Source organism: Nicotiana tomentosiformis, chromosome 12, assembly GCF_000390325.3.
Source record: "Nicotiana tomentosiformis chromosome 12, ASM39032v3, whole genome shotgun sequence".
NCBI classification, from domain to species: domain Eukaryota; kingdom Viridiplantae; phylum Streptophyta; class Magnoliopsida; order Solanales; family Solanaceae; genus Nicotiana; species Nicotiana tomentosiformis.
Genome location: NC_090823.1, coordinates 65,843,152 through 65,864,368, shown reverse-complemented (window position 1 = coordinate 65,864,368; position 21,217 = coordinate 65,843,152). Strand labels below are relative to the sequence as shown.

Genomic DNA, 21,217 nt, shown 5'->3' with positions numbered 1-21,217 from the left:
AATGTCATAAGAAATTTCAACATACAACACAAAAAGAAGAAAAGAACTTTACAAATATTTCAGGAATAGTTTAGTTTGTATGACCAATAATAGGTAGCTCACCTTATGCTTATGTGATGTATTTCTCATATTTTAAGTATGTTAGTGGAGTATCTTTTCTTTCAAATCATGAGTTAACAAAATCACTTCTTAAAATGACGAACAAAATAATATATCAACGCTTATGAATGCTTGTTGAGAAGATTAAGTTAAAGTAGATAAAAGAACGAACTACTATTTTTTCTTTCTTTCATGGAGTATCAAGTATTTTTGGAAATAGCAAGAAATGCCATGTGAATCATATTTGATTATGGAATTATTAGTAAACTTTATCTTAATTAGGAGTATTATTTTCAATTTACATGTTATTTCATGTTTCAAAAATTCGCTTCTTTGACAAGTTATGATTGTGTATATCTTTATACAGTAGTTGTTCGGGAGCACCCATAGCTTTGACTGTAGTGAAAAGCCCTTGTGAAAAAATAATAATTAGTGCATTATAAAAATAATATTATTTCTACGGAAGGACCAAAAAATATTTTTATTAGTGTGCTTATAAATTCAGGTATCACCTTACATTTAAATGTAAGTTGTGGTTGTTACTATCGTGTTGTTGAAATTAGTGGTTTCAAAATATATAATTTACTATTCTTTGTATATATAGCAGAAATGGAAAACTTAATATGAAATTGGTAAGAAGAATCACATATTGAAAATATTTTTGTTCTATCAATTTAAAATCTCAATTTTCCATCATAAATAACTTGATTTAACAAGAATTCCATAATGTGGAGTGCAATTGAAATTCTTGGATATCTAATCTTTTTTATTTCTCAGCAAATCCGTAGAATTGGTAAGTAAAAAAGAATCTAAAAAATTACTAAAATAAAGTACACCCAAATTAAATTAAAGCTTTATGTTGAATTTGGGCCTACAACTTCATATGCACTCAATATGATCATATTAAAATGGAGGTAGTATTCACTAATATTTGGGGTTACTCAAAAGGGTTGAGATAATTAATAAGGAAAAGCAGGTAATTGAAGTTGTTTATATGTCACGAAAATCACATACTCCTCCGGTCTACTTTAATTTAATTTTTTAGTTATTTTCATATATTATGAAATTTGCCTTTTAGCATTAATTAACAATATGATCATATTAACCTTAATTCATTCATTGAAAATATAACAAATATTCCTAGGCTTTTTATTCCAAGGCCAATTATGAAAAAAAATAAATCAATCCCTTCTTGATATCTAAAAAAATAAATATTATGGACTATAAAAAAAGAAAAAAATTAATTAAAGTAAACATGAGGAAGTATTAATTAGTGTCCCAAACTTTACATTTTCACAAAACAATGTAAATGTTTTTAACAGAGATAACTTTAATTATATAGTTCAAGTTTTGGATTGGGTTAGCACGGGCCAACTACCACTAGTGTGAAAGAGAGATTACAGTTTTGGTCAAAGGTGGTTTTTGGGAGAATTTACTTAGAATGCATACAGTTAGTGGGAAATATATAAAAATAATATCTTTAGAGCATTTGCACACTTGCACAATTGTAGCGGATTGAAAAGCCGGCTACAACTCTGTCACAACTCTACACTAGCAATTATCTCTACACGCTATACTTCCATTAATCTTCCCTCCCCCAAAAACAATCTGGAAACTATCCCTTCCCCCCATCGATCTTGAAACTTTAATTTTCTTGAAGTTCTTGCTGATCAGATAGGTAGATTACAGATATATCCTTTCTATTGAGATTATATAGTAACTTTCTTGAAAATAAATCCATAGATTGAGCTCAAGAACATGAGAAAAATTGATTGAGTGAGATAATATTGTTGTTATTCAAAGAGGAGGATTTTGGAAAAGATTGGATCTTGGAGGGTTAATATTTAAATGGGTTGCTTCTCCTGTTTTGATTCAAAGGAAGAGGAGAAGCTGAATCCTCAGAGAGATGATCGCAAGGAAGTCCATCTGACGGCTCCTTCAAATATATCCAGGTTATCTTCAGGTTGGTGTTATCTCTTTCTATGTAAACTATGTTTATTGTCTTAATCTGATCTGGGTGTTGTTCACTTGGGTGCCTAATTCAGCTCTGTTTTTGATCAAGAATGATTTTTTTTATTTTTATTTGAGTTTTATCAGTAAAGTAATTAAGTATTTCCTTGATCAAGATTGATTTGTTTTGGCTCTATTTTGGGTGTTGCTCACTGGGTGCCTATTGTTTTCTACTCAGTCTTTGATCAAGATTGAATTTTTCTTTTGCTGTATTTGATTTATCCAATTAAGTATTTCTGCTGAATTTGATGTACAAGTCCAATATTTCCAGATGGAAATTCGTAAAAAAGAAAAAAAGGTGATACCATTTCAATAGTGGAATGAGATGGGGGATTTTGGTTCTAATTTGATCTGGTTTTATTGGGAAGGGTCTCTCTGTTTGGTATTGAATTTGTTGGTGTCAATCTTGAACTGGACTTGACATCAATCTTTTATGAGGTACTCCATAGTGATATAAGAAAGTATCCTCTTCTGACTTGGGGGATAAAATTTAAACCAAAGGCCGATTTGACTTATCCAATGAAGTAATTATGTATTTCTGCTGAATTTGATTAGATGTCCAAGGTTTTCAGATGGAAATTCGTTAGAAACAAAAGGGGGTGATGCCTCCTTCTTTACCTTTTCAACAGTGGAAATGAGATAGGGGATTATGGTTCTAATTTGATCTGGTTGATTAGTGGGGAGGGTCTCTGTTTCGTGTCAATCTTGAACTGGACTTAAGATTAAATCTTTCATGAGTTCCTCCATAGTGAAACGGGAAAGTATCCTCTTCTGACTTTGGAATAGAATTTGGACTCCAAAGGTCTATTTGAATTTTTCCCTTTTCTCTTCACATGGCATAATTAAGATCTTTCCTGGTAGTTATGGATCTCCACTGTTTTATTTACAGGAGCAGACAGACTGAAAACAAGAAGTATCAATGGTTCGAAGAGAGAGTTTTTGGGGCTAAAGGATGCACCTGACGTTCAGATAGCTGCACACACATTCACTTTCCGTGAGCTTGCAGCTGCTACAAGTAACTTCAGGCCAGAATCTTTTATAGGTGAAGGAGGGTTTGGACGTGTGTATAAAGGGCGACTACCTAGCGGTCAGGTAATTCCTGTTGAGGCTTGGTCTTTTAGTTCTCCCAGATTATCATGCAACCAGGCGACACCCTTATTCCTTGGGATTAGAGGGTTCTGGGTAGCAGTATGAAGGCCGCATTCTAGCATAGGCGATTCTTATAGCAGCAGTTGTTACAATGCGCTTCAAAGTAGGAAGAGGAGCCACATAAAATGACCTCCAGTCTACAATTATTTAAGATTTCCTTGTTCTGGACTTCTGGTAGTTCTGACGTTGACAATGCTGGAATACATACATATATACATATATACTACATCAACCATTGAACTCCTAATCACATGAACCGTACCTAATACTTCCAATTTATGTGACGGTGTTTGACTGGATACAGAGTTTAAGAAAGAAAGAAAAACTTTTGTAACTTGTGGCCTAGAAAAAATTATGGATATTTGTATAACTCTAAATCATCTTATTAAGCGCAAAATGAAAAGTTTAAAGTTACATTGTTTCTAAATATAGAAAGATGTCATTATTTATGGGTCAAACTAAAAAGGAAATACCATCACATAAATTGGGACAGATAGAGTAAATATTATAGGATGACTCAAACGAGACACACATTGGACAACTCAAACCAGGCACTTAAACATTTAAGTATACTATTTCCAACATTTCCCCTCAATTTTGAAATGTCTTTTCATCTGTTCAATCGCTTTATTTTAGCTTCATTTTCAGCATCCTCGTTCTGTACGCCTTCCAAATTTGCTTTCAATGATGATCCTTGAAAGAAACTAGGTTGGTGATTTGGACAAAACAATTCACATTCATAATTTCAACTTCTCCATAAATTTTTCCTGAATTGATCTAAACTGAATAGTCTCATGTGCTGGCAATTCACTCTCCATATTCTTCTAACCTTTAGTTATTGCAAGCAAAACTCAAGGAAGATTTCTCTATCTTCTTTTGTTTCGTGTCTTGTGAAATCATTCAAGACGGGTTCTCAAACCTGAAAGATTTTCTCTTATCTTCAAATAGCCCTCTCAACTCAAACCCGAAGAAGCACCTTCAACGGAGGTTGCCCATTTTTTTGGCCTTTTCAGCTTCTAGGATCATACAAACGCGTTGATACCACTTGTTGGAATATAATGTGATGTGAGCTCTACGTGACATCATAAGGCACAAAAAGGATGGAAAAGGGAGAGAAACTTAAAGCACAATAGTAACATTCTAAAGGACTTCAGTTTTACGAAACAACACACTATACTCACACTAAGTTGCGCAGATTCTTCATTTGTGGTGCCGCACCCGTTTCGGAATTATTTCAATTGAATTTAGCTCTATTATTTTAGTATATATTATTTAGTATTTCGAATTTTATTTAGAATTTTCTTTTTTATTTATAAATAAAAAAAAGTAATAAATACAAAAAATAGAAATAATAAGGAAGAGTAAGATTTTTTCAGGGAATGATTGGTTCGTCAGAAAAGGAAAAAGGTGTGAAATTCGATTTCTTTCACTTTCATTTGATTCATTGTTAAGACGAGATATCCTTATCTCCTTCCCACCAAGATGGGAAATTATCAAACAAGAAATCTAGTAAGAACACTGAAACTAGTATGGGTGTGGGATACGTACCGGATCTGGTCAATCAACATTAGGTACTCTGACCAAAAACTATGGAGAAATTAGAGATAAGATTTGGCATTTTGATTTCTCAAGACAAAAGCTACTGGAGATTTCTAGAGGGCTACCAACAACTTGAGAATAAAAGATTGAGTTACGGCATTCTACAAACTACATGTAAGTCTTCCACATAATGTCTCATAATTTAGGGGATGCTTTTATATCTCTATTTTTATATATAGTCGAATCCCCGCATCTGAATCTGTACCTGATTCCGTACCCCCGAATCTTAAGATTTAGATCATGAAGGATCCGAGCTTTAGATCTGCACCCATATTAGACCAGCGCCCAGGTTCGAGCAATTAGGACTCACATATATATAGTATAACTACTACATCAATCCTTGAACTCCTAGTTACGTGAACCATAAGTAATAAACATTTGTAGGATGACTCAAAAGACACACCTTGATAACTCAAAAGGCATATGAACCTAGACAGTTAAAACATTTTACTATTTCCAACAGGCAGAACATAAGAGGTAATGGATTAGGAAACGAAGAGAGATAGATAGAAGCAAGAGAACCAAGTTGTCTGTATTGATGTCAGAATTTGCACCTATTTTATCTGTCTAATGTTCAGTTAGCTGTTTCTTTTATCCAATTTGGTTTTCTTTTTCTATTTTCTTGTCTGAAACTAAAAATTTGCAGAACACTCACCTCAATCACCGTGTGGCCTGTGGGCATTAAATAACCCTAAAAGTACACTGTGCATAGCCTCCGTGTCTGGCTAAAATTAAACCAGTAAAAAGATCTCTCACTCTTTTTATTTTTTTTTTAAAAGTAGAACACAGAAAATCAATGGTAGTGCAGGACATTTATGATGCTTATTCTTGCCATAACGAAATCTGCTGGAGTTCCATTGCTGGTCTCCCTTTAGTCTGCTCAGGGACAGAGTCATTTAACTTTGGTGGGGATGAACATTATGTTTAATTTGGGTTGTGATTTGCTGAAATGCTAGGTTATTATATCTTAAGGAAAAAAAAAAGGCAAAAGGAAAAACGATATAGGTATACATAATCTGTAGCTTACACTCACCATGGTTCTTCAAGGCATTTTATTTTCTACAACCTACAACCAAGAATCAACTCATCATATTCTACTCACAAGTACTACTACATCAAAAGCTTCAGTCTGAGGGCTTTTGGTTATACTTCAAGGAGAAACCAATAAGTCTGTATAAAGCAAGCTCGAGTTAATGTCAATTATTAACAAACTGTGCTAACTTTTCTAGATGTATTCCTTCATATTACAGTCATGTCAACTTCATCATAGACATTTAAGAAGAGATTGCTATCACTTGAAACTTCCCTTGTAATTATACAGCATTTTTGTTACCATTTCTCTTAACGTTGTGAGGAGTATTGCCAATCAGAGTATCTTAGCAGTATAGGTAAATTTATATCTAAGGGTTGAAGCAACTAGCAAGGCATTATCATAGAGTTCGATAAATATTACTCTATCCGTTTCAAAAAGAATGAACCTATTACTATTTAGGGAGTCAAAAAAGGTTTTGTTTGACCATGTTTTTTGCAAATAGTTTTTAAATATTTTGAATTGTTCACTATTGTGACTTATAGTACTTTTATATAGTTTCTACATATGTAAATTTTATTTCAAAAAACTTAAAGAATCTTTGCCTGAATTCACACTGAATATTAATCAATTTGACCCTCGTACTCCAAAAAAGTTCAAACAAATTAAAATAGAGGGAGTATAATTTATAAAATAATACTTGAAATACCCCTTGGGGTGCGGCTCTTCCCCCGACTTTGCGTGAATGCAGAATACTTTGTGCATCGGGCTGCCTTTTTTTTTTTTTTTTTAATCCTTGTAGTTTTACATATTGGGTGTGTTTGGTACGAAGGAAAATATTTTCTGAAAAATGTTTTCCTTTTTTCATGTTTGGTTGACTTAAATGTTTTGGAGAACATTTTACTTAACAACTCATTTTCCTCTAATTAATAGAAAATGACTTCCCTATAAAAAGTAGGATCTCTTTCAACCACCCCACCATCACCCCCCCAATCCATACCCTCGCCACCCCTGCCCCGACCCTCAATGTCGGACACGACTTCGAAAACTCGACCCTAAATCCCAATCTTGACCCCCGCCCTGAAACCCAATCCCGACCCCAACCCCAACCCCCGACCTTGAACCCCGATCTCGACCACCGACCTTGGCCACAAACCCGAACCCCCACCGGCCCACTCCTCCCTCACCCTCACTTGTTTCGTCTCCCATAATGTTTGCCTAGATTATATATTTTTCTAAAATTATTTTCTGCTGGCTAACCAAACACCAAAAAAGAAATAAGAAAATCACTTATTTTTCAAGAAAATATTTCCGAGAAAATATTTTCCGATTCTAGAATTTTGGAGCACTGCTAATTAGTGTATGTAGAAAAAGAGGTAAATTTCATGCTTAAATGTTCAAGCAAGGCATTATCATAATCTTAAATTACTTTTCTTAATTCATATGATAATTTCTGTGAAGAAACTCAGAAAATGCTGCATGACAGAAATAATAAGCGATTAATGGTTTAGTGGTTTACATAGTTAGATGATATGTCATGCCATGTCCAACATGTGCCATTAGTTGTGAATAATTGAACATTCTGAGAGGATCAGAAAGGAGATAAGATATCTCATTTGACTCTATGGAGTTAAATACTATAAGTACCATCTTTCAGCTTCTTAAGTCCAAAATCAAACCTTTCTGTTCTCTAATCATTGTCAAGGTTTCATTCACCAAAATCTTGAATTTATGTTATATTCAGCAATTATGTATACATACTTGATCTTCCCAGGTTGTTGCTGTAAACTTCAGTTAACTATGTCTGATGATAGTTGGTTGATCTTCCCAGGTTGTTGCAGTAAAGCAATTGGATAGGAATGGGCTTCAGGGTAATAGAGAATTTTTAGTGGAGGTGCTTATGCTTAGTCTTCTTCATCATCCTAACTTGGTGAACTTAATTGGTTATTGTGCTGACGGGGACCAGAGGCTTCTTGTCTACGAGTTCATGCCTTTGGGATCACTAGAGGATCACCTTCATGGTAACCTATTTTGCATGGCATTCTGTTTCTATGATCTATATTTCTTCTATTTTTATGTAGCAAATGGTTTATACCCCAATAAAATGCAGCAAGAAATTGTATACATATTACTTCGTCTGTCCCAAAAAAGAATGGTGGGATTCCTATATATGAACTTTAACGAAGTACGTGAATAACACTTATTTTAATTAAAAAAAAAATTTGATTAAAAAATATTGGTCAAAGAAAAATTGTTTGACAATCAGGATAGTAATAGTGCTATTTTTTGGGAACCGGAGAGAGTAATAAGGTTATTGCTTTTGTGATGCATATGTGATTTTGCAAACTACAGTTTATGTTCAGCTTTGCATTTCAAATGATTGCATGCAAGCGACAGGAATTCAAACTGCAAATTTGCACTTCAACTTGAAGTTCTTAATGTGCTTGTGATTTATTTAGCACACAGATAAAACTTGTCCATCTTTGGCAAAGATGGAACCAAGGAAGAACTAATTCCAATAAACATAAATAAATAAAAACTCAAAGAAAGGAACTATATCGCTAATGCTATTAAGCAGCTAAGGGAAGGAATTGTACTTGAATACAGCGTGGTGTTCCTAGCAACAGAGTAAGCAAAAACTAAGGGAATTTCTAGTAAACAGTGTGAGGTACTATATAAAAAGTCTAAATCTGATCAAAAGTTTGCAGAGTTCCCTTTTAGCGAAAAAGATAATGATAACTTGCATGGAAGAAACCATATTTCGCAGGCATTCAGGCAGCCAGTACCAGAGTTTTCATTTGAGGAATCTTTTCCATGAGATCACAAGAAGCATCCAGTTGATTTCATGAGGATGGCTAGACCTGTTTTGTGCTCATTGCTTTTGCATCTTATCTGCCGACATCTATGCATGTAGTACTGTGTTATCAAGAGTAACCAATACTTATGCCTTTGATGATGCTATGTTATGACTCCAGTATATGGTTCCTCGCACATGGAATTAGATTTGAATTGCCATGGCTGCCATTGATGTATTGTTTCTTGTCCCACCAGAATTTGACTTATACTGCCATGACAGCATTCATCTTAAGAATGGTTCACACATTCAAAATCAGTGGTGTTGTATGTTAATTCATCTCAACTATGATATTCTTTTTGTTTGTACAAATTAACTCTGGTTATAATTGTTTCTCTACTCACTTAGATTTTCGTACTATACCTTGAAACTCCAAAACTTTTCATTATTAATGCTGCCTTGTTGTTTCCCTGCCAGTCCCCAATTGCCGGAAGCCCACCTGCCATTCTTTCCATGCTATTATCTGACACGCCCGCAATTTAATCAGAAGAGTCAATGAGTGTTGTATAAATTTTGCCATACACAGCACAGATAATTTAAGGACAAAGGGGAAGAAGAATAGAAGCTAATTATTCCATGGGTCCTTAATACGATGATGGTTCCAAGAGCTCTCATTGCTTTGCGATTGTATTAGTTAGTGATCTCTCAGGCATATTGTTGATTGCATGTTTTCAGCTTACATCTTGTTTGTTACCTGTTTCATTAGTTTTTTCTTATGATCAATCCTGTACTGCAGAATTTTGTGGCTCTAGACTTAGTATTCTTTAGTGATCTCATGTGAATAAGCGTAGTGCAGATCTCCCTCCTGATAAAGAGCCACTAGATTGGAACACGAGAATGAAGATAGCAGCTGGTGCAGCAAAAGGTTTGGAGTACCTTCATGATAAGGCAAACCCTCCTGTTATTTATAGGGACTTCAAGTCATCCAACATATTGCTCGAGGAAAATTTTTTCCCGAAGCTTTCAGATTTTGGGCTTGCAAAACTTGGTCCTACTGGAGACAAGTCACATGTGTCCACAAGGGTCATGGGAACTTATGGTTACTGTGCCCCTGAGTATGCCATGACTGGACAATTGACTGTAAAATCTGATGTCTATAGTTTTGGGGTTGTCTTCTTGGAGCTTATCACTGGGCGTAAGGCTATTGACAGCACCATGCCTCAGGGAGAGCAAAACCTTGTCGCATGGGTAATCTACTTTATGTCTTTCCTTTCCTTTAAAAGATTATTGAGTCCATCTCTTTATGTGAAAATAACATGCTCTCAGCTATCAAATTGTATGATTGATTATCCTTTGTATTGTGATCGTACATCCAGGCTAGGCCACTGTTTAATGATCGTAGGAAGTTTGCAAAATTAGCAGATCCAAGGCTGCAAGGACAATTTCCAATGAGAGGTCTATACCAAGCTTTAGCTGTGGCGTCCATGTGTATCCAAGAACAGGCTCCTGCTCGTCCTCTAATAGGGGATGTGGTTACTGCCCTTTCTTATCTAGCAAATCAGGTAGATGATAAGAGAAATAAAGATGATAGAGGTGGGAGAATATGTAGGAATGAAGATGGGGCTGGAGGAGGAGGATCAGGACGGAAATGGCCGGACTTGGATGGAGGATCTGAGAAGGAGGATTCCCCAAGGGAAACAGCAAGGATGTTAAACAGGGATTTGGACCGAGAAAGAGCAGTTGCGGAGGCTAAAATGTGGGGCGAAAATTGGAGAGAAAAGAGAAGACAAAATGCGCAAGGCAGTTTTGATGGCACTAATGGATAGTCAGTCATCAAATGTTCCAATGTTCCAGGATCCAGATTCCCTCCGACTCATTCCCCTGCTAGCTGGGTTTGCTGTAACCGTTGAAAACGGTAGTCTTGATCTGAGCTCGTAGTTCGTTCACTCGATGCCTGTAAAAATTGAAATGTTGAAATTTCTACTATCTCAGTTAAGAGTGTGATGGAGCTACAAGGGAACTGCTGGGGCCACCTCTTCTTTTTTATTTTATTTTATAAAATTGGGTGTACTTTCTTTTTCATTGACCTTTTATCCAATTGTTTTCTGGAACATAAGAGGACAAACGGGAAGAGAGCAAATAGAGGACGTATTTCAAATTTGAGAGTAACGTCTCAAGTTGTGGTTAAGTGTTTAGCTCTGTCTTTTCCCGCACCAAAAGGATCATTTACTGTCTGTAATCTTGAGTGTAACATGTTATATACGCTAATCTTTATGTGTTTTATGGCAGAAACTTTCTCTATGTCTCAGTTTGTGGTCGCGATGAATACTTGAAAGCATATTCATTCTCAGCTAGTGCTAGATTGCATCTTTTGTTTCAGGGCTTTGTACTAATTAGTCCGCGTGGTTGGTTTTAGTCGTGTGCTCCTTTTCTTATTGATTTCTGAAAACACAAGTATTATCACAAAATCCAAGTCTAAGTAACAAAAATGGAGGAGGGAGTAATACATATATTAACATGGGACCAAACTCCACTCCATTTTTTACTCTCTCCATTCCCCTAAGTTCCTCTTTAGATCTCTGACACTAGTTCAATTGAAATATCAAAGGTCCATGTTGACTTAACTAAACAATAGCTTTAACCATGATTAATAAAGTAGTAGATAATTACCAAGAAAATAAAGTAGTAGATTTTAACATTATTTTAGAAAAAAGTACGCTCATCTTCTTTTAAATAAAGTATTTTATTTTTATAACAATAGTTTTTATATTAATAAAATTTCAATGTTTGGAAAAAAAAGAAGAAGAAGCCTGGGCATGACTAATTGTAATTTTGTAGTCGAACAGGAGTAACAAGCTGGAATTGATGGTCAAGACAGTTGCATATCTCTTGAGAAGAGTTCAAGGTTTTTACTTCACGACATCAAGAATGAAGGCTACATGCTGCACACATACATTCAGAGTTTATTGGATGGTTTCTAAGGATTGGTGTAGTTGGTGGAGTTTCATATTTGCCTTGTCCTTTGAAATGCAAACCCCGGCGCATGGCGAGAGAATTATAGGTGCTACTGTGGGGTGTTTGCGCTTGGCTTGTGAAGTTACATACACCATTGTCCTCTTGAAGTACTCATCTGCTGCTTATGTAATAGCTAGCTTAGTTGTTATCGACATATTTCTAGCTTATAGTAGTTTATTTCATGTAGTAGTAGTTGATCAGGCTGTAAGACATGGATCCTATTTGAGATTGTTATATATATATATATATATATTAGCCACTAGGCAGCATGCCTAATGGTATCTTTGCTAATTGTTTTTTTTTTTTTTTTTTTGTAGTCGATCATTTTAGGCGAGAAATGCTCGGATATACATTGTAGTTATTCTTTTAATTTAGGCAAAAAAACTCAATTCAGGAATTAAATAACAAGACGCAAAACCTTAAGAATAATAGATGGCAAAGTTAGAACTTTAGTATAATTATATTGAATATATGCGCATAAGTTAAAAGATGTATTCATTCCATTACTTTTTAATTGCTTAGTTTGTGACTTTATCGAATCTTCATGTTGAGCCATATTTTCGTGTCCCTGAACGTTGTGCGTGATGTTGACATCATTAGCTTTCATTTTCCATTTCTTGCTAAGGAAAAATCAAATAAGTTAATAATAAACGTAAGGATCAAAGCAATTACGCAACTGTCTAAGTCCCACGGTGGGCGCCAAACTATTTACCCGTAAAATGATATAGTTAAATTTATTAAGTGGTTTATAGACGAGCGAACTGATTTGATCCCAAAAATGATAAAGAAATAAGATTAAAAGTAAGACTTAGAAATTGAAATTGAAGAAGACGACAAGTCTGGCTCCGAAAGCAGTATCTCCGATGACAGAAATGAGAGCAATGTAAAAGAGCAAATAAAGTTGTTCTAATTGAGAGCGAAAATGAAATACAACATGTGTTTTGCCAAGAATTTCGTGTCTTACAATGGCTGCTGAGCTTGCTATTTATAGCTATACCTAGGGAAACAAGATCCTAGGATTAAGCCCCACTTAAATGATAATAAATGGGTATTGATGAATATGTAACGGCATGCCATGAATACAAATATTCTCTATAACGATCGCTCATTTAATACGAGAGAATATTCCCTTATTGAATGCTATCCGATGGCAAATACCCGATTTTCTCCCGTTGACTATGTTCCCTTCGGGATTTCCCCAACCTCAATCACAGTTTCTGTGTCCGGTACTGATTGTTACTTGACTTGCCTTTCGTCTGTCTTCGGCTCCACATGTCATGTTATCATCCGACCATTTATTATGAATCAATTTTACCCTATACAGATAATCCCCTGCTTTCCGGTGACATATCTTTGTGTCATCGAGAAGTTAGTGAAGATCCCTTTCTTGGCAGGAAAGTTCATGAACAGTTTCTGACGCTTGAAAGGACGCACGTCTTCTCGCTTTTAATACCCCGAACACGTGTTGTCCCACGATTTAGCAAATATGTTTTTTGATTTTCTAGGTAATCATGACTACGATTTTTGTCGTCTATATCTTCATTTCTATTCATTACTTTACTTCTTTACTTTCAAAGTTAGTTTTCATAAACCCTTCTTCTTCTCCGCATTTGCTTAGAAAGCTTTCCATCTCCTTAAACGTCCTTAGCAAAAAGTTTTACTGTGTCTTTACTAGTATGGCTTCCTCTACTGCATCCTCCAGAAACTCTGGCCTTTTCTTCGGTTGAGGCCCGAAGAGAAACAAGGACGCTGATGCCGATTCTGAGCCTCCCACTGTAAACACCATCATACCAAAAAACCTCAGCACTGCTAATGACATCGAAGAGAAGGCCCCTACTATGTCTTCACGAACTTGGGTTGTTAGTAGGTATCTCTCTTCTATTTGGCCTTCTAGTATCCCCACCGTAAAGGAGGACTGCAACTGCCCCAACCTTGACATCCTTGCTCTGGATATGATAGAGCGAGCCACTATCACCAAGGAGGGTTTTGCGTATGTTTATATGTACCCCTTTACCTTGAGTCCCTTTTCTTTGGGGTCGAGTGCAGGGCTCGACCCCATAATTTTGGAGTTTCTCCACCGGTATCAGGTTTACTTAGCACAATAGGCCCATTTATATGGCGAACAGTGGCTTGCCTTCGCCAACTGTGCACGGAGATTGGGGAAACCCTAACCCTTGCACACATGGTGAACCTCTACTCCCCCAAAGTTTTCCGTGGGGGAATAATAAACTTCAGCAAACGTGGCCATCACGCTCTTCTTACTAGCATGGACGACGACAACGATCGTGGGTGGATGGAGCGATTTGTCATCATCGCCACCAAGGACATCATCTCGGCCACAACTCCGCCTTTTCCTGAGTCGTGGAACCGTTTTTGTAAGTTTTTGATTCATTTCTTTCCTTCATGAAAAGATTGTTTTGCGTTATTGTTGACCTCTTCATTTATTTTGTTTCAGCTACCCGGTGGGAACCACCATGGGTTCAAGGCCTGGACCAGTGGGTTCAGAGGATTCTGGAAATTACAACACCAGAATCCTGCCGATGGAAGGAGATGGCCCCCAAATATGAGTGGAAGGCCAAGAACCATGGTAAACCGAGTCCTTCTTCCTTTTATCTTTGGATGCACGTAGATAGCTTTGCTAACTTCATTTTTTTGCTTGGTTCAGGACTTCCGCAGGGCTCCATCACCTGCCTTGAGGTCGACATTTTAACCGACCCCGAGGAAGCCATGAGGGTTCTACAAAGTGCCCTTGCTCGAAGCAGTGCATGCGAACCTGCTTCCGGTGAAGGAACTTCCTCTCAGAGTCCCCAGCCAGAGAACAAGCAACTAAAAAAGGCGACTTTCTTCCTCGGCTGGGGCTCAGAAGAACAAAATAAAGAAAGCAACGACCGAGCCGGCCATAGTGGTCATTATAGAGGACGGGGAAGCCAGTGATGAAGCGGATCCCTTTCAAAGAAAAGGAATATGTTCATCAGCTCAACCGGATGCTCATCGAGGAAGGATTCAAATCCCGTCTACAAGAAAAACCCAAGAGCTTTGAGGCGAGATGGACTTTGTGGAAAACGATGATTCTCGCTTTCCAATCCCCATTGTTGCCTCCGGTCCAAGGAGTTCGGACTCCGGGCCTCTTCTGCCTTCGGCCAATAGGCAAACAATAATCAGCGCTGCTCCTGTCGCAGGTTCTTCTCAACCTTCAATGCCAACAACTTCACGCCCTTCAACACCAGCTGCACCCTCGCCACCAGCACCCACTGCATCTTCTCCACTGGTAACGGGCGCCCGAGATAGGGGTGCTTCTCTCGATTATGGGAATTTAGGGCACAATTACTCATCTCCTTCCCCAGACTCCCGAGGAAGGAGAAATGCTACTCTTTCAGTTTCGAAGGAGTGCCATATGTTATCCAAGCCGGTGGAGCTTGCGAACTACCTAAAGCCGCTGGCTTTAGAAAAAGGTTGGAAGAAGATGCATTCCTTTTCGGGGGAGTGATTGTTAAATAATGTTATGCACAATGCGGTACTTGCTTTCTTATCACTTGTTTTCTATTTATTTGCTGCAATGGGATTTCTAACCTTGATATTCTTTTTTACAGGGCAACTTTATTATTTCCGAGGGCCTGCAGAAAATGATCTTCGATCAGCAAGGACTCGCCTTCGAGCGGGATCAACTATTGGTCGAAAGGAACCAACTTGCTGCAAGCCTCTCGGTTTTGGAGGCAAATGCTACCGAGGCGGGCGAACTTGAGGCCCGGTTGTAGCAAAGTGAATAAGAGATGAAGGCTCATAGCCAAGAAGTCACTCAATTATATGCAAAACTTCAAGAGGCTAAAGCTAAGTAGCCTGAGCTCCAAGATACAGTTCTTGCTGCTGCCGAGCGTGAATCGGTCTCAGAGGACCAAATAAATAACCTGAAGGCGGAGCTGACTTCCAAAACCGAGGAAGCTAATACTGTCGAGGAAAAGAGGGACAAGATGGAAGAGATGGTAATCATGGAGCAGAATCGAATACATTTGTCTACAACTATGGAACTTTATTCTCGCCTCGGTGCCATGAAATCCGAAAGGGACGACCTCCAGGCCGAGGTTGATAGGCTTAAAGCAAAGCTCCAGTACCAAGAGGATTCCCTCATGTTTGAAAAGACTTATGATATATATCACATGAGGAGGAAAACCTTGGAAGAGGCCAAAGCAGGCATCGTCGATATTGATGATCGCATCGTCAAGCCCGAGAACTGGAGCTAACTGCCCGAACAAATCTTCCTGCTAGGCCTGCTGCAACCGATTCTTCGAGCATCGGTTTCGAATACTCGGGGAACCAAAGGGGAGGTTGAAGAAAATGATGATGTTGAAGCTCCAGGCCCCGAACCGGCAGCTGATCTGCCTTCTTCCACCGGAGGGGGACACAGATCCCTCTCTCCCTTCGGGCTCCGAGGATGATAATGCTTAGATTCTTTCTTCATTTCCTTTTTTTTTTTTTTTGTACTTTGTAATTATGCCAAACTTTTCACCGAGTTTGGCATTTTGATAAATAAAGAAGATTTGCTTAAGTGTTGTGCAAAATGCATTCTCTTTGCATTGAATTAGTTAAAGCTTCAGGTATACTTTTATCCGATAGCTTCTGATTTCGGGCATGAATTCTTCCAGATTCAACCCTTTACTATGAGAGTTTCATAAGAGACGGCCCTGTTATGTTTATGGTGCTCTTGAAGAGGACGTCTCTTGTTTATTCCGGCACAAGCATTTGAAGTTTTTTGTTAACGTACACATGATAAAATCAACTCATCGTTTGGACAAGAAACAAGATAAAAATAAAAAGACTTTATTTTATTCCTTCTATCTTAAAAAGTACATAATCATTCGTGTGCTGAAGGTAAAAAGAAACTGCCAATACATGTGGCAACTTATACAACTTATTTCTACGGGGCTGGCCATGCAGTCCCCGGTCCCGATGAGACATTATTATTCCCGGTTCTCACAGTCCCCGATTTTCGTGGCATTCTTGTTGCCGTATATTATACTATTCCCCCCATTGTTCGAATGAAAAGTATGTGAATTGGAACACTAAAAGTCTTGCTGCATTGGTGGAAATAACTCGTGAACGGTTAAATAGTCTTTTGTTCGATGGCAAGTTTTTCTACCCATTAGGAACTTGCCATTAAGCCAAAGATTATTTAATCATCCCATATCGGTTCATCATTTCAATGCCTTGTCATTTAAGGTCTTAACCTTGCGATGACGCTTCCTTCGTAGTATGATTTCTGCTGCTGCCTTGTTAAAAACCTTGCCAAAAGAATCCGATTAGGACAAAAACTGGTCGAAGGGAAAAAGAGTGCAGCATATACTTTCAGTATTGATAGGATCCATCAGAAGTAATACCTTTTGAGGTGAGTCATGTTCCAATTGCTGGGCAATTTGACTCCATCTTGATTTTCCAACTCGTACGATCCCTTATCGGTGACAGCTGAAACTTAGTAGGGACCTTCCCATGTTGGACTCAGCTTCCCAGCGTTAAATTCCTGAGTGCTCTGAGTCACCTTTCTCAAAACCAAGTCTCCTACTTTGAAGTATCGAAGATTGGCCCTTCGATTGTAATACCTTTCCATCGTTTGCTTTTGAGATACCATCCTCACGTATGCCAAATCCCTATGTTCATCGAGCAAACCCAACTTCACCAGCAATACCTCATTGTTTGCTTCTTCATTTGCTAGGGAAAACCGTAATGTTGGGTCCTCTACTTCTATCGGTATCAGATATTCCGCGCCATATACGAGGGAGAAATGTGTTTCTCCCGTGCTTGATTTTGCCGTCGTCCGGTACGCCCATAGCACTCCGATAACTCTTCAGGCCATTTATCTTTAGCAGCTTCTAACCCCTTTTTGAGGTTTTGGTTAATCACCTTATTGGTTGACTCCGCCTATCCATTAGTGCTTGGATGGTACGGTGAGGATGTAATCCTCTTGACTTTCAAATCTTCTAGAAATTTTGTGACTTTTGAGTCTATGAACTGTGGTCTGTTGTTGCAAGCAATCTCCTTCGGTATTCTGAATCGGTAGATTATGTGGTCCCATTAGAAGTCTTTTGGTAAGGACCTGCTTCAAGCCATTTATAAAGTAGTCAGTTAAAATCAAAAGGAATCTTACCTTTCCAGGACCCAGTGGTAGTGGACCAACTATATCCATACCCCATTTCATGAATGGCCATGTGGACAGTACCGAATGCAAGAGTTCCGTCGGTGTACCAACTGCGCATAGCGCTAACATTTTTCGCATTTCTGAACGAACATCTTTGCGTCATGCTCCATCCGGGGCCAATAGTATCCTGCTCTAACCAGCTTTAGAACCAACGAATGTGCATCGGAATGGTTCCCGCAAATTCCTTCATGGACTTCTCTCATCACGTTGTCCGCCTCCGAGGCTCCCAAACATTAGGCCAATGAACCTTGGTACGATCTTCTATATAAGTGCCCATCCATGAGGCAGTAACGAGCCGCTTTGGTGCGTAGTGCCCGAGACGCCTTTGGGTCTTCGGGTAATTTTCCATGCCGAAGATATTCGACGAACTCATTCCTCCAGTTCCAGAATAGGTTGGTTGAATTGACTTCGCAGTAACCATCCACATCTAATATCGAGTGTAGATTATTAATGACGGTTCTGGAGTCAGATCCTTTCATCTCTGTAGACGACCCTAAATTAGCCAATGCATCCACTTCTATGTTCTCTTCTCTCGGAATGTGTATGATCGACCATTCCCTGAATCGTGCAAGCAATGACTTAACCTTGTTCATATAGTGTTGCATGTGTTCCTCCTTTGTATCAAAAATCCCGTACAAATGGTTTACTACCAGCTGGAAATCACATTTGATCTCGATGACCTTAGAGCCGACTCCCCGGGCCAGTTCAAGTCCTGTAACCAAAGCCTTATACCCGAATTCATTGTTAGTTAACGGAATAATCTTAATGGCCTGCCTCAGGGTTTCCCCCGAGGGCGTGACTAGAACTACCCCAAGCCCAGACCCTTTTACATTGGAAGCTCCATCCATAAAGAAGGTCCAAACTCCTAATGTCATTTTCGACACCGGACTTTAGCAGCTAGGGGCATTAACCCGAGACTTATATCACCTACAAAATCGGCCAAAACTTGTGACTTGATCATGATCCTAGGTTTGTACTCAATGTCAATTCACTAATTTCGACTGCCCATTTAGCCAAACGGCCTGACAGCTCAGGTTTGTGAAGAACATTCCTCAACGGAAAGGTAGTTACAATGTCTATCGGGCGGCATTGAAAATAAGGCCTAAGCTTTCGAGAGGTGACTACGAGAGCTAAGGCCAACTTGTCGAGGTGCGGATAGCGAGTCTTCGCCCCCGACAATATTTTATTAACATAATAAACAGGAAATTGCGTACCTTCTTCCTCCCGGACTAAAACCACTTACCTCCACTTCCGAGATCGCTAAATATATTAGTAACTGTTCGCCTTCCCTCGATTTCGACAGTAACGGAGGGCTTGATAGGTAACTTTTCAGGTCTTTCAAGGCTTGTTGGCATTCCAAAGTCCATTTGAAACTGTTCTTCTTTTTGAGAAGTGAAAAGAAGTGATGGATATTTTTTGATAATCTTGAGATGAACCTACTTAAAGTGGCCAACCTTTAGGTTAACCTCTGTACCTCCTTTACGCTTGTTAGCTAGTCCGAGATGTCTTCGATGGCTTTGATGTTATCGGGATTTACCTCGATCCTTCTTTGCAAGACCAGAAACCCCAAGAAATTTTCGGAGCCGACCCCGAACGCACATTTTTCAGTGTTGAGTTTCATGTTATGCTTCCTCAAGATATCGAAGGTTTCTTGGAGGTGTTTCAAATGATCACCTGCAATCAAAGACTTGACTAACATGTTATCAATGTGCACCTCCATTGTCGTGCATATTTGATTTTCGAACATTTTGTTAACCAACATTTATTAAGTGGCTCCGGTGTTTTTAAGCCCAAATGGCATCACATTATAATAATATGTGCCAAAGTTCGTTATGAACAAAGTTTTTCCTGATCCTCCGAGTTCATCTTGATATAGTTGTACCCGAAGTAAGCATCAAGGAAACTCATTAACTCGTGCTTGGCCGTAGCATCAATCATTTGATCAATATTTGGCAATGGGAACGAGTCTTTAGGGCATGCCTTATTTAGATCTGTATAGTCTACGCACATTCTAAACTTGTTATTCTTTTATGGTATGACAACTATGTTGGCTAACCATTCTGGATAATTTACCTCCCGTATGGAACCGAAATTGAGTAATCGGGTTACCTCTTCTTTAACAAACATGTCCCTGACCTCGGTGATCAGATGCTTCTTTTGCCTTACCGGCGGGTAGCTTGGGTCCAGGCTTAGCTTGAGCACGGCCACTTCCAACGGGATACCTGTCATATCTGAGTGCGACCATGCAAAGCCATATGTGTTCGCTTTAAGAAAATTTATAAATTCTAACCTGAGTTCGGGATTGAGTCTTGTTTCTAAGTGTAACTTCCTTTCCAAGAATTCTTTGAACAAAGCTACTTGCTCAAGTTCTTCTGCAATGGACTTGGTTGCACCCATTTCCTGTGGTACCTGAAAGTATCTCAGCACCTCATGAGATTCCGATGACTCCTCGCCTTTATCATCTTCCTTTGGCAAGGGAGAAGGCATCCGTTCCTGTAGTTACTATTTGCTGGGCTCCTTCCCCTTACTGCTGGAAATCGACACTGTGTTTATCTCTCTTGCTACCGGTTGATCTCCTCTTAACTGCTTGATTCCTTTCGGGGTTGGGAATTTCAACAGTTGATGATATGTTGAGGGCACAACCTTCATCTCATGTATCCACGGCCTTCCGAGGATTATGTTGTAGCCCATGTTACCATCTACCACTTTGAATAAGGTGGTCTTGGTTACCCCTTCAGCGTTTGTGGGTAGTAGGATCTCTCCTCGGGTTGTCACACTTATCAAGTTGAACCCAGCTAGAAGCTTTGTCGTTGGAATGATGCTTCCGATTAGCTTTGCTTGTTCTAGCACTCTCCATTGAATGATGTTGGCTGAGCTTCCTAGGTCAATCAAAACATGCTTAATTTTGAAATATAAGACATTAAGAGAAATTACCAGAGCGTCACTATGTGACAGAAGAAGTTTGTCCGCATCTTCCTCCGTGAAGGTGATATCATCTTCGATGACTTTCTGGAGTCTCTTGCTGTGAGTCACTAATACCTTCATCTTCTCGGCCACTGAGAAGGTTACACCATTGATTTAATTCCCTCCAAAAATCATGTTGATAGTCAACCGAGGGGAGTCTTCTGTTGCCTTCGAAGGCTCTGCATTATTCCGGCTACGGCCATAATATTTCTTGGCTTGGTCGCTCAAGAACTCCCTGAGATGGCCATTCTTCAATAACGTCCCCACCTTTTCACGTAGATGCTGGGAGTCCCCACTTCTATGGCCGTGAGTCCCATGATATTCGCACCATAAGTTGAGATCCCTCTGGCTGGGATCAGATCTGATTAGC

At 38.7% G+C, this 21,217-nt stretch overlaps 2 protein-coding genes across 2 annotated transcripts; one reads left to right on the top strand and one right to left on the bottom strand.

Moving 5' to 3' along the window:
• Positions 1-1,587: 1,587 nt before the first annotated feature.
• On the top strand, positions 1,588-10,982 carry LOC104111169 (serine/threonine-protein kinase PBS1). The gene is made up of 5 exons (XM_009620807.4): positions 1,588-2,062; positions 2,999-3,201; positions 7,719-7,908; positions 9,538-9,929; positions 10,058-10,982. The coding sequence occupies exons 1-5, from the start codon at positions 1,948-1,950 to the stop codon at positions 10,505-10,507; spliced, it is 1,350 nt and encodes a 449-aa protein (XP_009619102.1). The 5' UTR covers positions 1,588-1,947; the 3' UTR covers positions 10,508-10,982.
• A 9,403-nt stretch (positions 10,983-20,385) lies between these two features.
• LOC138902786 (uncharacterized) lies at positions 20,386-20,928 on the bottom strand. The gene has a single exon (XM_070190685.1). It carries the CDS (start codon positions 20,926-20,928, stop codon positions 20,386-20,388), a length of 543 nt encoding a protein of 180 aa, XP_070046786.1.
• Positions 20,929-21,217: the final 289 nt, after the last annotated feature.